We start from the raw sequence: 18912 nt of genomic DNA, 5'->3' as shown, positions 1-18912 counted from the left end.
CAGAGAAATGCCTTCCTGTCTACCCTGCCTAAAATAGCTGCCACTATATGGTCCAGCCACCCTGCTCATTTCCTTTATTACTATCACACTATAAAGTGCCCTATTTATCTATTAACATATTTCTGACCATCTCCCCGAACAGGATATAAGCTAAGATTTTGTCTTTATTAATCATCCCTCTATTTCCAGCCCTTAGCAGGTACTCAAGAAATATTGTTAATGAAAGAATTAGCCAAGTAATAGAAAACAAGGAATAAGTTTAGCATCAGCAATGAAAGGAAAAGCAAAAATGAAAATAAGTGGAATTTGATGTCAATTCCCACCCGAAGATAAGACAAAGAATCATTAGGCTAAAGGCTTAAGCAATGACAAAATACAACATTATTAAACTTTTAAAACATAACAAATAACATAACGCAAAACTGTTCAGAAAAATAATTACACAAGGAAATATTGAATTCACTTTTAACAGGCTATGAATAGTCAGAAAGTAGAAAAATAATATAGGTTTTAACAACAATAAAAAAAGAAACTGTCATCTAAAATTATTCTGTATTTTTTAATGTTATCACGTAAATGTATTATTCTCATAGAAATAAATACATATACGAAATACTCAACCCCAAAATGTCAGTTAGTAAATTAAAAACATAATAAATGACTGCATATTTAACACCAATTGAAAATAATCCAGACAAAAATATAGCATATACAGACAAATTAGATACTTAAATATTTGTGTGGTTAATCACGCAAAGGTAAATGCATAATTCTAGAACTTTTTTGTATACAAAAGAAAACTTTCTAAGCAGCTAATACATGACTTCAGTGAAATAATTAATACAGTAAGAGGATAGGAAAAAGTAAAATTAAATCCATAAATAAATAAAAAAATAAAATTCAAAAATAAATTAGTGATAATTAAATCAAACCATTTAATCAATAAACAAATGTTCTTAGAAATAAAAAAGGATAAGATATAAACACAGAAAAAACATTTAAAACTATTTGAAGATTATGCTCTATCTTAATATGTGTGAACACTGGAATGATGTATTGGATTTAACTTAAGCTATAGGTGAAACTGACCCAAGGAGGTGAATTTGAATAGTCCTCTCACTGAGGAAGAGATAAGAATATATTATTCAAAACATACTAATATAATTCTCTCGCAAACACCCGAACATTAACTCATATAAACATTTCCAGAATATTAAATATATGGAAAGCTACCTAATATAGCCAATTAAGTCCTGACACATGAAAAAAGAGTAAAACCTAGAGGGCAATCTCAGTGCCTGGCACTGCCATCCAGACAGCTTCCAAAGCCTCCTCTCAGATCCAGTTACCAATTGTGCTCATTCTTCTTCTGAAACATCACTGCTCAAGCATGTCCTCTAGTGAACTCTGGAGACAGGAAGCCTGGGTGTAATTCCTGGCTCTGCCGTTTACTAGCGATGTGACCTTGGGTAAGTTCTGTTACTGTGTCTTCATCTGTAAAATGCAGATAATGGCACCTTGCGGGGTTGTTTGTTAGGATTATTTGTGATAATACATGGAGAGAGCCTGGTGTGGTGCCCAGAACTCCAAATTTAGCCCATCATTATTGATGCTGTTGATATTATTATTATTATTGATACTAGAATAAAACGGCTATACCAGCACTTTGGCATCTATTTTCCATAATATGAATGGCCAGAATTAGCACTGGTATATGAGTTGTTAAAAAATCAGTGAAATTAAATATGTACTACTCTTCAAATTAAAAAAAAACTATATTTTATGTTTTGTGATAATTGCTGAAATGTTAACATTTTCCTATCTGGAAATAAATTAATAGGAAACTATTATTTAAATAAGCTGAACACTATTAAAATAAAGAAAAACTAACATAAATAAAAAACAAAATAATAGTTAATCTCTTTTATAAGCATATCCTGCAGAAAGAGTAGGATGAGGTATCAACAGTGAGTCATCACAAGTGCATTTTTATGCTGAAAGTTCCAGCTGCTAAAAAGTTCTGACTACCTTATTCAAAAAAAAGAAAAAAAGAGGAGACAGTTGTTCCATATTTTCCTCTAACTATATTTTTTATCTTGCTTGATTATGTAAGGAGATGTTTTCTTGAAACTTTTTTATTCTTGGAGGAATAGCATTTTTTTTTTTTAGCAGCAAACTCTATTTCTGTATCAAAGAAAACATTTTCAGTGCCTTTATCATTTAATTTCCTCATGAATAGATAGAAACTCTAATATAAAATTACCTGTATTAAATTTCAGCAGCAATGTTCCTCTACTTGTTAAAAAGCCTGAATCACTGAATCATTTGTACACTGGAGGTTTTGCTTAGCTGACTGCCATTTCTCCTCTTTCTTGGGGATTATGGAAGTCGAGAAGAACTTTTTCAGGTAAGTGTGCTTTTCTGCTATTGATTTCTAATTAAATTTCAGTGTGGTCGGAGAACATACTTGGTATTATTTCATTCCTTTTAAATTCACTGAGGCTTGTCAGATGGCTTAGCTTTTGGTCTACTCTGGAGAATGTTCCACGTGCACTTGAGAAGAATGTGTGTTCTGCTCTTTAATTTGGTGGGGTGTTCTGTAGATGTCTATTTGGTATAGTTGGTTTACAGTGTGGCTCGAGTCTTCCATTTCCTTGCTGGCTTTCTGCTTCGTTGCTCTACCCGTTATAAAAACTGGGGTATTGAAGTTTCCAACTGTTACTGTTCAGTTGTCGATTTCTCCCTTCGTTTCTGTCAGTTTTTGCTTCATGCGCTTTGGGACTCTGTAGATATGTTTATAACATAAACATGTTTTTATCGTGTTGGTTGGTTTACTCTTCTTTTATTATAAAATGTCTCTCTTTATCTCAGTAATATATATTTTTTATTGTAAAGACTTTTGTCTGGTGTTTATATAACCACTCTTTCTTGTAGTTGCTACTGTTTGCATGACATGAATATATATTTGCATGGCATAGCTTTCCCCATCCTTTACTTTCAATCTATTTGCATCTATGGGATCTTGTTTTTAATCCATTATGACAACCTCTGCCTTTTGCCTGGATTGTTTAATCCATTCACATTTAATGCTATTATTGATATCGTTAGATTTACATCTGCCATTTTACTTTTCGTGTTCCAAATTTCTATATGCTGTGTGCTTTTTATTTCTTGTTCTATTATTCTTTGACTATTTTCTTGCACATTAAGTAACTATTTTCTGATGTCTTATCTTAATTTCTTTAATGATTTTTTCACTATATAGTTTTTGAATTGTTTCCTTTCTGGTTGCTCTATGGCTTAGTATATGCACCTGAACTTATCAGAATCTACTTTAGTTTTATACTAACTCAATTCCAGTAAGACATAGAAATTGTATTCCCATAAGCTCTATTCTCTATTCCCCTGTTTGTGATATTATTACAACTATAAATGTTAAAACCTAACAATACATTGTAAAATTATAATTATCACTTCATATAATTTGTCTTTTAAAGAAGCTAAGAAGTGAGCAAGTGTGTCTTTATGCACTTTCCATATAAACCATTTTATTTGCCAGTTTGATAAATTCACTTTTGCCTGGCTTCTAGCAAGGACCTCCGAGAAAGTTGTAAGAACAATCTTGTAATTCCAGACAGGTTGTCTTTGGCTATGTTACATCCAGGTTAGCAAAGAGAGTAAATGACAACAGTTGATATAAGATGTTCTGAAACTAGCACATTTTCTTTTACTGTAACTTGTTTTAATGTCTTATAATAAGGTTTGTAAAAAGAAAGAAAGAGAAAATTAATGAGCTGGAGAGGTAAAAGATAAAAATTCAAATGTTGCTAACAAGATCACTGACAATTGATAATAAAATCCAATAGCCTGATAAATTTCTACAGGTTTAAGAAAATCACCGGGTAAAAGATTGATCCAATTTGATTCAAACAGTTTTACAAAGTAATAGTCACATTTCCTTGCCCTGAAGACCATTAAAATTTATATCCTTTTGGTTCACTTTCATGAGAAAGATTCCAAAGACCTTAGTGATTTTTCTAAGAAAGTCTGAAGATCTCTAAACTTAGAGTTAGGACCTAGTTAGCATTATGTCTTTCCTCCCATAGCTGAATCCACAAGAAGAACTCAGTATAATAACGATTTCTCTAAGCCATGATGTACTGAAGACACAGTTCCTGTTAAATATTCAGGAATTCTGCAAGTCACCCCATTGGCAGCTTGAAATTAACCATGGTGGAAGCATCTGCACTATATGGGCAAATGTTACGTATCAGGAAGGCTTTTGTCCCATCCTATCCCCGCCTACGGCCTCCACAGAACTGGTTATACCCCTGACCCCAAATCAATAATAACAGCTCAAATTGCTGGCACCTGCTGTCTGTTTCCAGACCAGGGAAACGTGAAATCTGTTTGATAAATATTTGTACTATGAAAGCCGTTGGGGCTGTACTATTAAAATTTCAGAAATCTAGGATCCTCAATTCTTTAGGACATCACAACATCCAATGCCACCAGGTTAACTAAGATGTCATTATCTCATAAAGTAACTACACTGAGAGTATTATAATAGTCTTAATGTTCAAATAAAATCCTAAGGATTAGCTCGCAGGAGCGGACCATAGTCTCCATTAAAGGTCAGGGAATGAAGTCTTTGTTTTTATTAGAGTGACATACATAATATATTTTCATATATCACTACCCTAGATAATTTAATACAATGAAACAATATACTCCAGCTATGCAAATCTGGGTTACAACAGGAAACGTAAAAAGAATTATGTATATAACCACAGTGTGGAAATAAAGGAAAGCAATAGTAGACAGTTTTTTAAAGTCCTGCCCATTATGTTAAGGAATCCATCCATCCTTCTCTACCCACCTACCCATCCACTCATCTCCATCTTCATGCATTCAATAAATATTTGCCAAATACCTACTGCATGCATCAGAACGTGTGCATGGGGATATGAGAGTGGAGAAGCAGAACTGGAGGCACCGTGAGAAGAATGGTATGGCGAGGTGGGATGGAGAGGGAAGAATGTGGTGGGGTGAGTGTCTTACAGCTTGTCTTCTAAAGTTTGGTCTCCACAGGAAGAGCCATGCAAAACCACTGAAGGATTGTGTTAAATATCTACCAAGTGACTAACAACATGTTTGGTGGCGGACCTACCAAAATGGACACTTCAGCCAAGCCAGAGACTTAGAAATATCCCCCCTTACCTTCTGTGTCACATGCTGTATGCCCAGTATAATCTCTGACCCAGTCTCCATCTTTAAATGGATATATGTATAATATATGGAGATGCATAAATGTATATGTATGCAATGCATAAATATTTACGAAATGTATACATGTATGCATAAACATTTACTACATGCATTTGTTTTCATTTAAATATTCTTCGTCCTCTTCCTACCCTCCCCTCACTCATCCACAGATGCCCTTGCTGCTCCCAAATCTTTTCTTAAATGAAATAATTAGTTTCATAGCCCAAGCCTGGTAGTCAAAGCAGAATTTTAAGTTATCCTCCAGAATCTGATATTCTTTTTACATACAATATAGCCCCACAAAATACATTCTGAATAGTGAAATGGTAAGAAAAGAATATTGTATTTTGGTGAAGAGGTGTTCTGTTATTTCCATTTTTGTTTTTTTTTTTAATTTTTCAGATTTATTTTCTAGAATTTCTCAGCACAGTGGTTTCGCTGTCTTCAATTTATTTCACCTCCCTTCACTTTTATTTTCTATCCTTTCTCCCTTAAAATTATATTCCTAATTTCATGCAACACGTCCAGCATTGCCTTCTCTGATATGAGGATATATGAGAAAAAGAACAAGTCTCTATGTAGGTAATAGATAGCCAAGCTTACTATGTTTTATATAAAATACAGCAGCAAAGCTGGAGAAAAGTTATCAATAGCAACATATGTTTTTCTTTTAAATTATCCTGTAACATTATTTACATTGAAAATACCAAGGATATGCCATGAGGTCAATTATAGAAGAAACTGAAACCATAAGTTAAAAAAAATGACCTGCATTTTTTTTATCTTATCATTTTTCCATGAGGACCCAGAAGGAAATCCATCCCTTTATTTTGCACAGTCCTCTCACACCCTGTCCCCAAAGCAGGTGAAATCCATACAATATGATCTTAAATATTTCATCTCTCATCATAAAATGAGGCAGAGGACATAAATATGTTGATTCTAAGAGAAATGTTTTATATACATTTCTTTTAATCTCTTTGAAATCAGGATGCATCTTTAATCAATTATAAGAGCCCAGTGTCATAATTTAATTGACAGTAACTTTTTTCTTTCTTAATGGTGCATAAAATCATTGTGCATCTTATGGTCAATAGCACTTCAAAGTCAATGAAATATATTACAAAAATTCAAAAAAAAATGAAAGCCTGCCTATGAATTATCCCATAAAATTAAAGTCATATTAGCTATTTAAGTCTCTGATTTAATAAATGGACCAATACATAGTACTGATCATTGTTTGGTAATCTTGAGGATTTTTGCCTCTCATAATTTATAGGTAGCAAAGTTTTAGATTTCTGCATTTAAACACAGTGAAAACAGAATAACACTATTTACTTTACACAAATGAACTAAAAAAATCCTTTGTTGATTCATTAGTACGCAAATTTTTGTAAAACTGGCACAGACTACCTAAAAGGCAATGTTCTCTTTGGATGTGGTATTTTTAAATCCCCAAATATTGACAGGGTTGACAGATGAAATCTTTAACTCATGTACATGGCACAAATAATTATCACATACGAAGCTGATTTTCCTATAATTCAAGCTTACAGCATTGTCTATTACTAAGAAACACTTCACAATACCTGAATATTTAAATTTGAAATTCTAAGTAATATGATATTAAAGGAAAAAAGAGCTGACTTTATTTTCTTAGAAGCAGAAAATCTGTTGTTTTCTCAAGGGGAATGAATTTGTTAGGCACTGTTACCAGTCTACATAAAATCTTATGAGTTTTTACTCTATAATTTCATATTTTATGATGGGGTGGGCAAGGGTTAAGGAGTATACTCTTCTTTTTACTCCAGCTGCTGGGTTCCTTTAGGGTTTAGACTTTCTTTCCCAGGGCTAAAAATTGGCTAATGCATTATAAGAACTTATTGAATAGGGCGGGTCACGGTGGCTCAGCAGGCAGAGTTCTCACCTGCCATGCCTGAGACCCAGGTTCGATTTCCAGTGCCTGCTCATGCAAAAAAAAAAAAGCATCCACTAAACGGACTTATAAAATACATTACTTTCAATTAATTAATTTCTAAACCCAAAGATGACAACGTGTCAAAAAATGAAGACTAAAGTAGTTAGCGTACCATAATACTAAAATAATAAAACTGGATTCCTTTAAAAATACTCTGCAGTTCAGACATCTCACTAGCTTTCCTTCTGGATATATCAATTGTGAGCTTTCCTTTTTAAGTTGTTAATGTTCCTCCACGTTCTTAACATTTTTAACTAAGACAACCAGGTTTTGTTTTATCATACATATTTTCTCCAAGACTGTTGTAAAGCATTTTTAAATCTTACCTTTTATTATATTAACATTATTCTTTTTAATTAAAAAAAATATATATATGTCCAGCCTCTCCATTATGCCACAAAGGTTAGTCTTTCTTCGAAACGACTTCATCACCCTAACTTATAAGAATACTTTTGCATTTCTTAAAAATTATTTGTTGAATTTAGTAGAATTTTTATGGAAGACAGTGTTACTGACATTATGGTATTGTCTTATTTGCATAAGATACTATTCCAAATTAGCATCTGCTTAATTTTTAAATACCATACCTAGTATTTAAAAAAGAAAAAAACAGGAACCCCATATTTTTCACTCTTGCGGGAACTCACTTTATATTATATAGGTACTTTTTCATTAAAAAAAAACCATCTAGGAAAATAGGAGAACAAATTCAAGCTTTCTCATTTATATGCTAATTATAGAGCTCATAATCTAGTGCTTCTCCTCAGTCTGCCACTCACTTCTGAACTAGGTGGTCTAGTTTTATCTGGTTAGTTAACCTAACTTCCCTCAAGCCCCCTGGGCCACAGGAGGGCCTCCCAGGTCATCAACTACACCTATGTTAACCAAGACCCTACTTATTGGTGACTTCTGAGGACAAGTCTTGATGTCATTCAATTATTTCCCCAGCACAGATGGCTTAATATATTTCTTAACCTATATAGCAACTTATATATAAGGACATATTACCCTGATATACATGGTAAAAAGAGATGATTAACAAAAATAATTTTTTAAATAAAAATTTTGTGGTGGCTGCAGTAGATAATAACAAAGTGATACCACTGCTCTCTAAAGAAACTGCTAGTGATGATGGTAGTATTTCAGGGTTTTGTTGCTTGAGACAGAATACTGTAAAAGATCGCACTGCAAGCTGGCCTAAAATCCCCACCATTGTTGGAAACCTGAGGAGTTTTGGGGGGGGAATTGTCTAACATTTTTTAAGGTGGCTGTTATCATAAACCCACCACTCAGAAAGTAATTTGGAACTTCTGAGTTCTGCGCTGTCCTACAGACCCAACCACAACGAGAACTCTACTCTTACCCGTTTACGGTGCAGAATGGATGCTAGACAAGCACAGTCCGAAGACTGGACTTGAATCCTCCTCATGCCACTTTCTGGTTGCATGCCTTTCGCTATGGCTACTTAGCAATCTTTAACGTCACCTCTTTCATCTGTAAAAATTGTGAATTCATCTGTAAAAGGCTAAATATCAGATTTCTAACGTAAAATCTAGCAGTATTTTCATAGAACATTCCCTGAAAATTTTGATTTCATGGTGTTCAGAAACAGAAAGGAAGTAATTTTAGAAATCCTAACTGGTTTTAAAAAAACAATTAACATCACAATGTAATTTAAGTCAAATCATTAACAAAACCAGACATAAAATCCTCATCCATATGAGAAAACACCCTAACACTAGAGTCAAAGAAACCAGCACAGAAATTAATGAAATCAGTAAATATAAAAGCCTATATGGTGTGGTTAAATTAGAAGGAAATTAATAGCTTTGATTCCATTGGAAGAAAATATAGTTTGAAAAATGAATGAGCCAAGCTTCAAACTCAAAGCTTGAATAACAGAATAAACCCAAAGGAAAAGAAGGGAAAAAAAAACAAAGAAAAAAAATTTAATGAAACTGAAAATGATGCCACAACAGAGAAAACCAGAAATTGATACAATAAAAAGAGGAAGATGGGCAGGCAATCCTATGGCAGGACTAATCAAGAAAAAGAGAAAAGGCACAAATGAACTATACTAGCAATGAAAAAATGGGGACACAATTATAGATCCAGCAGGAACTGAAAAGAATAAAATAATGATATAAATGAGTTTTTTCCAATAAATGTGAATAGTTAGGAAATGGCTAAATTATAAGAAAAACAAAACTTACCAAAACTGATTGGAGAAAAAAGAGAAAGCTTGACTAGTCCATATTGTTAAGTACATTAAATTGGTAGTTAAAAATCTACCTCTAACTCTTTCCACAGGTCAAAATACGTTTTCAGATGCCTATCAAGCTATCATTACAATATTAAATAATCACTTCTGTGGGAAGCAGTGGAAATCGTCTTCAGATCATTCTATTGCACTAATACAGATAAAATTGGGCAAAGAAAATTATAAAAAAAACACAGATGAGTATCTCTTGACCATGGATGCAGAATTCCTCACAAAACATTACCAAACCAAATCTAGCAATATGTTTAAAAACACTAAACATTATGATCAAATCAGTTTTATCAAAGAAATGCAAGTGAGGTTTAATATCAGAATGAGATGATAAGAAACATAAAACTATCTCTACATACAAAGAAAAAACATTTGCTAAAATTAGCCACTTACAATCTTTTTTTTTTTTTTTTGACATGGGCAGGCTCAGGGAATCGAACCTGGTCTCCAGTGGCAAGAATTCTTCCACTGCACCACCACTGTACCACCCTTACAATATTTTTTAAATCAACAAATAATAGAAGATAACCTCATAAGCTATGGACAAATAAATGGATCCACCCCCGACTAAAAGATAAAGGAAACATCATTTTAATGGTGAAATATTAGATGTGTTCCCTTAAAAATCAAGAAAAACAACAAGGATGACAACACTGTTTTCCACTGGAATTTTACTAGAGCCAGTTCAGTAAAACAAGAAAAATGAATAAAAGAAACAATGATTTAAGAGAAGGAAGAAACAAAGTTTTCATTACTCTCAAATGATATGATTTTCTGCAAGATGGTCTACAAGAAAATCTGAAAGCATCTGCAGATAAATTTTCAGAATGAGTAAGGAAGAGCACAGCAAGGCAGCTGGATATAAGGTTGATATAAAAGAATATACTGCATTCTGATTTGCCAATAACAAGAATCTGAAAACAATATTCACAAAAGGAAAAAAACAACAATATTAACAACAAAAAAATAAAATTCCAAGAACAAGTCCAACAAAATATGTACGAGATTCATATATGGAAAATTATAAGATTAAAAAAAAAAAACCCAAGTATCTGAAATATACTATTTTCATGGGAAGGAAGCCTGAAAATCGTGAAGATGGGCAGTTTGCCCTAAAGTCACTACAATCTCAAACAAAACTCCAACAAGTTTTTAAAACACTGGTCCTAAAATTTAAATGCATAAGCAAAAGCCTCAAAATAATCAAAACAGTCCTGAAGAAGTAAACGAGGAAATTTGCTCTACTATAAATCTAGGCAATAAAACTGTAGTAATGAACACATTGTGATAGAGGCACAGGGATATACATGTTAACAGAATAGAACAGAAAACTGAGAAACAAGCCCATGCCTATATGGAAAATTAACATAAGAGAGACAATAAAAGGTGAGCCCAGTCCATAAATGTTATAAGGACAAATGGTTATTTGTTTGGGGAGAAAAAAAGAAATTAGAACCCTAATTCACACTGTATTTAAAAAAATTAAATCTACTCCAGATGAATTTTTGCTCTGAAATGAGATAGGTAAAACTTTAAGAACAAAACATAGAAAAAAATGTACCTAAGATCTTATGGTAGGGGGTGGTGTGATGATGGCTCAGTGGCAGAGTTCTCGCCTGCCATGCCAGAGACCTGGGTTCGATTCCCGGTGCCTGCCCATGCAAAAAAAAAAAAGATCTGATGGTAGGAAAGAATTTCTTAAAAAAAAAAAAAAAAAAAACACAAAACACCCCAAAACAATAATTGTAAAAGGAAAAGATTAATAGTTTGAGAATATCAGAATAAAGAATGTCTATTTACTAACAGGCCCTTTAAAGAAAGAAAAAGAAACCCAAAACAGAAACACATAATGCAGTAACAGAATGTTATCTAAAGTATATTAAGAATAAGATAACAATTTTAAAAATGGCAGAAAATGCTAGCAAGCACTTCAAGAAGGTGGAATATAAATGAAGACAGGCTTCAAAAGCAGAAAAAAAATACTAAATAATAAAGAGATCAATTCCAAGTACTGGATAGCATAAAAAGAATGTTTAGACATTGATAATGATGGGAGTGTAAATTGATACCACCACTTTGGAGAACAATTTAGCATCATCTTGTAAGGCTGAACATCCATCCGTATTGCCGACATATTCCCTAGAAAACTCATATGTGCGTACCAGAATATAGGACTATTCAGAGCTGCATTGTTTTGTTATAGCATAAAGGTAGGAATCCATCAACAGCAGAATGGAAAATAACTCATTTCACACAATAAAATATGACAGCAGTGGAAAGAAACGGCTACAGCAACAACACAGATGAATCTTAGAAACAATATTAAATGAAAAAAAGCTGCAGAAGACTATACTTCATTTCATTTTTTAAAGTTCAAATTCAGACAAAACTGAAAAAATAAAGTTTGGGGATATGCTAATTTATATATATACATATATATATATCAAGTATGATGTAATAAAAATGTAAAACAAAGTATGATAATTAAAGTGTATTCAAGAAACACTAGGAAAGGGCAGGACACAGTGGCTCAGCGGGCAGAGTTCTTGCCTGCCATGCTGGAGACCTGGGTTTGATTCCTGGTGCTTGCCCATGCAAAAAAAAAAAAAACAATAGGAAAAAGCTCTAATTGATCTGTGTATTTCTTCCCATCTATTCTGTATACATTCCATTACTAGATCTGTGATATTCACTCTTTAAGTCATCCTTGATAATTTTTTAATGGAGCCAGAGTTAAGCACCGTGCATCTTAAGAACAAGTAGATATGGTAAGACAGAACATAAAGACATGGAGAACTGTGTGAATGCTGCATGCTGCATTTATCCCCAAATTGATCACAATAAAAATAAATTAAAGTCGTGATTTTCATTCACAAGCAGAAATAAGGAATAAAATAAGTACATTAACATAATTTAAAGCATTTTTTTATTCTATTGGTGTGTGGCAGGCAAAGTCAGTTTCTGTGCCACCATATCACATTAACCAGATCAACCTTTCCTTAAAATGCTATATATACATATATTTTAATCTATCAATGGGCAGGTTTTCTTTTCTTTTTTAATTTAAAGAGGCCATCACTGCACTAGATGCTTTTGCATAAATTAATAATTTGTCCTAGTGACTAAAAAACAGGAGAAAAGGGGAGAAAAAACTTCAAATAAGTTAAGGACCACAGAATCTTTGATGGAGATAAAAATCTGAGCACTATTATCACTATAGAAAAAAAGCTAGATTTGGTCAAACTTTCAGGGAGAATGCAAACCAAAAGTATGTCAGAAAAGAAGTGAAAAAGTCGTCTGAGATGACTCGTGACAAGTAAGAAATAAAAATACAAATGACTCTGTTTCTTAAAGTATATCCTCTGTAGGAAGAATTAATTTCTTTTAATAAAATAGAAAATTCGGCAAGAAAAGATGTGAGAAATCTCAACACCTCTATTACTCAAAGATTTTATGGCATGCTATTCAAGAGAAACTGGTATTATTCCCTACTTTTATTTGAGAAGAAAATTCTTTTCTTTTTAATTTACCCAGAATTTGTGTGTAGAAATGAAAGCCAAGTAGTAATTCTAAGCAGTGAACTGCACAGAACAATGCTCACTTCCTATTCATCGTAGGTCTTAAATAAGTGTAGCCTGCCATATGTAGCCCACTCAATTTTACTGAACCTCATTATCCAATTTCTTTTTCTAGAACCTTTCTTTCGTTTCCTCCTTCCTATCAGGCATTTAATTCACTATTCTTAAAACTCTTTTCCATAAGGGTAAGAGAGAAGGAAAAGGAAAACAAGCACAAATTTACTTTGCTACATGAAGTAGCTAGAAACCACTACTAGATGTGAAAAAAAAAAGCCATCTATAAAAAAGTAGGGTTGCTTAGAGTTGAGTGTCTTAGGTGCTTCATGTCTACAGCAATCTAGGGAAGAGATCTTAAGTCAACCTTGCAAAGGGACAGCATATCAATGGAGACTTCTCTACTCTTTCTAGAGCTTTTTTCTTCTCTGGCAAGAATGTCACTAAAGGGTCAGATCTGATGTGAATCTTGCAGAGTGCCCACGGAAGAAGGGGGGGAAATGAAAATGAAGGAAGATACTTTAAAGTAGCTACATATCACAGCACAACTATTTTCAAGACGAACCCCCAACAATCTTGGAGTCTTAATGCAAGCAGGTCCAAGGAATGGAGAACTCAGATAGCAAGACATTGTGTTCCTTCAAGATACCTAGTTGGCAAGCTAATTATATTTAAAAGATTAAAAAAAAAACTTTCAATCAGTATCCTATGTGGATGGTTAAATTATTGTGCGAAATATTCCACTGTAATAAGGAGGTATTACAGTGAAAATGAAAAGACAAATGCCATAAAGAGAACTTCAACCATTGTCCAATAATATTAAGAGAACACAAATTTTATTTACCAAAGACAATGTTAGAATACTATCCAACTCACTATCTTTCCCTCCCCCTATAAGATGTTATACTTCTAATGTAATTTTTAATATTATCTAGAAAAATAATCAATATGCTTTCTACGATGAAAACACATATTTTTCCTTCAAGTTTTTATTTTTAATAAACAGTTATACCCATTGTGACTGGTGAAACAATACCAAGACAAATAAGAAAGTGAAATCATCTCACCTTGCCTCTCCTTTCACCACTGTTAATATATTTGTGTATAAATTCTCTTACACATTGTCTAATTCCATAGTATATGCATGAGCATTTACATACATACATGCATATATACACATAAAAACATGACTTTATTATTTGCTTTAACAAAAAAGGAGATATTTTACATGCTGCACTGTAATTTCATTTCTGCTATTTAGCAACAAATCATCAATGTCAACTGAAAGAGTAACATCTTTTAAAGCTACATAGTATTCAAAAATACAAATATAATACAGTTCAACTATTCTTCCACTGACTTGGCATTAGATTGTTTTAGTTTTTTCAGGTTTTTGCAACTACAAAAAATTACATCACATAACTCACATTTGCACACACATACATAAACACATACTGTGCTGGTTTGAATTAGTGGTATACCCCAGAAAAGCCATGTCCTTTAATCCTCGTTCAATATGGCTGGGTGGGAGCTTTTTGATTGTTCCCATGGAGATATGACCCACCCAACTGTGGGGGATAACTTTTGATTAGGTGGTTTTCATGGAGATGTGTCCCCACCCATTCGAGGTGGGGTTGCTTACTGGAGCTGTTTAAGAGGGAACCATTTTGAAAGAGCCACCAGAGCCCACGCAGTCAGAGACCTTTGGAGACGAAGAAGGACAAAAACCCCGGGGGGAGCTTCATGAAACTAGAAGCCTGGAGAGAAAGCTAGCAGATGTCGCTATGTTCGCCATGTGCCTTTCCAGTTGAGAGCGAAACCATGAATGTCATCGGCCTCCCTGAACCAAGGTATCTTTCCCTGGAGGCCTTAGATTGGACATTTCCACAGCCCTGCTTTAATTTGGGTATTTTCACAGCCTTAATACTGTAAACTTGAAACTTAATTCACTCCCCTTTTTAAAAGCCATTCTGTTTCTGGTATATTGCATTCCAGCAGCTAGCAAACTAGAACACATACCCATCCACATCCTTTATACTATCAGACAGTCTTATAAGCAAAACTTTTAATAAAAAGCCACAAGAAGCTTTCATACTCCAGCCAGGAATATATTAATATGTAGGAAACAATTACAGAATGTTTAATGTATCCAAAACATTTTATAAGGCAAAGTCCACAATTTTTCAAATACTTATTGGCTTAAGGTGATTATTGATTTTCTGATATGTTTTCACTGATGAATTTAGTCAGGTTGTGATTATAATGTATCTGTATAGGAAGCTCTTGAAGAACAGTCCATATTGGGGTTGATTTTTAACTTACCTTTTTTTGAAACTTCTGCCCCGTTAAGTTCTTTTTGTGCTTCTTCAATTTTGTCTAAGGAAAATAAAGAGAAATTAAGAGACATGTAAAAATACAATAGAGCAAATACAATAATTATAAATAGTGCCTTACATACAGTAATAGATATTGGTTGAATGAATTGTTTATGAAATAAATTTATGTAAACTATTAGAGTACAATTACTAAAATACTGAACTATAGCTAAAAAATATCTAGTTGCCTAATCCCTATGAAGACACATAAGTATCCAATAGGGATTCTTGTTCAAAAGATTAAAAAAAAAATGCCTACTAGCTAGAAACAAGACTAAACAAAGTCCACAGAGGACCCCAGACCTAAAGCAAGAATCGGAGAAAGAAACGAAAGGACAAGAAAACAAGAAAAGGAGGCGTGAATAGTGTATACACTCACTGTTGCCAAGCCTTCATAATAGAATTAGAATATTATCTGTTGCAAGTGGGAAGGCAGAATGCTGCTTTCAAGAGATACTACACAAAACCAATAAACTGTAGAAATGTTTATCAAAACTATGCATGCAGTTTTGAAACATGAAGATGTAACCCAGAAGCAGTAATTAACCAAGCATTCCTTGGGAGTGATGCCTCCAGGGTGGACAAGGGAGGTTGGCAAGTGTGGGTTCAGATACCTCATTTCTTCCCTCTGAGGCTTCCGGCACAATTGAATGCTGTAAATATGGGCATGTCCTACTTTGGTGGAAATTAATTTAAATTTTAAAAGGACATAAATATTTAATGACTATGACAGTAACGAACTCCAAATTCAATGCATGGGTCCAAATGCTAATTAGAAATGGTAACATTTGCAAAATTTCCAGGGTACCTAGTTTGTACTGAACTGAATACAATACCAATCATTAAGTAACATTTTATAAAATGCCACACAAACGGGCGCGCCACGGTGGCTCAGTGGCAGAGTTCTCTCCAGCCATGCCGGAGACCCAGGTTCGGTTCCTGGTGCTTGCCCATGTTAAAAGAAAAAAAAAAGCCATGAAAAAATAATTTAGATAAAACCCTTTGCCTTCTGCTATACTCTGTCTCCACCAGGAACTGTTTCTGATGCTAAATCTCACAATGTTCTTTGTGGGAAATGTGCCCTTCAACATGGCATCTACTCCAAATAAATAAAAAGCACAGACCGCACCGTGGGCCCTTCAAACTCTGGTCTACCTGTCTCCTCCTTCCCTATCAGCCTTGTAGTAAAAGCAGAAATTCAGAGAATTTGCTGATCAGACTTCCTTCAATGGCCTACTGATTCAACCAGCCTGTCAAATCAAGGCAGAGTGGGGATGACAGAACAAAGGAACAAGCTAGTCTGAAATATAAGACATGATATCTCAGCAACCATCTAAAATAACTACATTTTAGTCCTGACAAACACGTCCCCCACAGAAATGCCCTATTTTCTGCCTGTTAATATCAGACCGAGGGTAAGATTTTGGAGTAGAGGCAACCTTTGGAAAGAACACACTATTTCTGCTTTACCAACTTTACTTCTCAATAAATGATGAATGAAATTGGAAACCCTGGAAGAAAAAAACACACCACGAAGCCACAAATTTATAAGGTAGAAAGTGGGTCCTGCATTTAGCAGTAACATTGTTTCAAAGAGAAAAATAACAAATGCATGGATATAATCTATGTTAATATAAGTAACACAAGGACAAGGGCTACATTTTTGGTCGAATGCACTAAATACATTGCAGATGCTCAAACTGTAAATAATCAAATTACCCAATTTAAATAAAAATGGAATTTTGTTACCAAGGCTCCATTATTTCTCTGCCAGCCGTTTGTCCAAACTTAAGAATCATGAATGATATATATGCATGTATTTGTCTATTCACAGTGATAATGGTTTTGCTCACAAAATATTCAGCATTGCATAATAAAAATCAACTTTTTATTAATAGAATCAATTGTGGCTCAAATCTACAAAAACTCAATTTCACAAATACTCAAACAACAGCTATTTAGGATATTACGATTTGTCTGCCTTCTGATTGTGCTATAACATAATAAATTCTTACAAAAAGTACCTCAGTCTAACATTTACACTCTTTGTTTTTAACATTTTCAAATACATTTGCTTTTTCTCTTGATAATAACAGCGCATAAATAGGGACCACTGATTTAGGACTCTACTCTGCCAGGAATAAGCTTCTACATAAATGCTTTTTATGTAGAATACTCCAGTTCAATCTCTAATTAGAGAGCTCGCAACAGCTGTCATTCAAAGTGTTTGCTTCAGACAATTTTTACAAAAAATTGCTGCTCACATTTAACCTATGATTTAAAATTGCCCTGGGAAAATATGAACAGTTGTGAACAGACTGCCCTAAATTACAGCAAAAGTAATAATTTATTATATGCTCTTAATTGGCTCATGCAGGAGAGTTTGCAGATATTTAAAGTAATATTTACCCTTTTATTCACTATGGCCCATAGCAAGAAATATGTTTACATTCCAACCCATTACACATGTATATTTGTGTACATAATGCAAAAACAAACTTACCCATGCTCTACTTTCTATCCTTTCCTATAAAAATGAAAAACGCTGCCTTGAATAACTCCAGTGATTTCATGATTCAACTAACAGATTGCAGACCTGAAGCTTGAAAATATAAGGAAACAGTTCTCAATACGTCCTTTTTACCACACTTTTTACCTTTGCCAGCTAGAACATCTCTCATTATAAGCTTAAAAGGGGTCCAGAGGGGTGGGGGAAAAGATGGGACAGCAGAACCCGGAATCTGAGATACTGAGCCATCCCTCTCGAGCCCGCCTCAATGTCGCTGTTCTCTGGAGTAACAATTTTACCAACAACTATACATTTAGAAATTTTAAATTAACAGTAGCTGCTTTGTTGCAGTTGCTTAAAAGGAAAAACAGTTATACAGCTACACAAAATGGACATTTATACTATGTGGCTAACTCCAAAGTATGTAACAAGTTCTTACTGTATTTAAGTTAAGATGTAAACTAATTCATTCCATTTTTACTAAACGCACTCAGAGGAGGTAAGATCCTAGCAACACATGGATGAGCCCATTTCTTCCCTGTGACTAAAAGAACAAACAGGCTAGGAAAGGGGTACAAAATAAGTCATATTTTGGTTCTGCAACTGAGAAAAAAGTGTATCTTTTCAGGTTTCTCATCTCCTGTAAAATGCAGAAATGCATGCATATTAATAATAGGGCTAAAAACAAAAGATTTGGGGAGGGAGTACACAGATGATTCAGTGGTAGAATGCTTGCCTGCCAGGTGGGAGACCTGGGTTCAATACCTGGCCCATGAACCAGAGGGGGAAAAAAAAAATTTAGCAGAAAAGTGAAAGATCACCAACAGTATCAAGAACTAAATTAAGAGTGTTCATCATGGAACATCTGAGGCTCTGGCCTAACAACTATTTCTAATACTTGGTGCTTTCGTTTCTCAGTTGCTAAAACAAATACAATA

At 33.9% G+C, this 18912-nt stretch overlaps 1 protein-coding gene across 7 annotated transcripts in view; it reads right to left on the bottom strand.

The window, feature by feature from the left end:
* Positions 1-18912, bottom strand: part of HIVEP1 (HIVEP zinc finger 1) — a 138428-nt gene that overhangs the window by 36151 nt on the left and 83365 nt on the right. For all 7 annotated transcript variants that reach the window (XM_077143294.1, XM_077143295.1, XM_077143292.1 and 4 more), the window contains one exon: positions 15413-15466. In XM_077143294.1, coding sequence (XP_076999409.1) covers positions 15413-15466 — 54 coding nt within the window. The remainder of the gene's footprint in view (positions 1-15412; positions 15467-18912) is intronic.

This window comes from Tamandua tetradactyla, chromosome 25 (genome assembly GCF_023851605.1).
Source record: "Tamandua tetradactyla isolate mTamTet1 chromosome 25, mTamTet1.pri, whole genome shotgun sequence".
Classification (NCBI taxonomy): Eukaryota; Metazoa; Chordata; class Mammalia; order Pilosa; family Myrmecophagidae; genus Tamandua; species Tamandua tetradactyla.
Note: the sequence above shows the minus strand (reverse complement) of the source record. Positions and strands in the feature narration are given on the sequence as shown.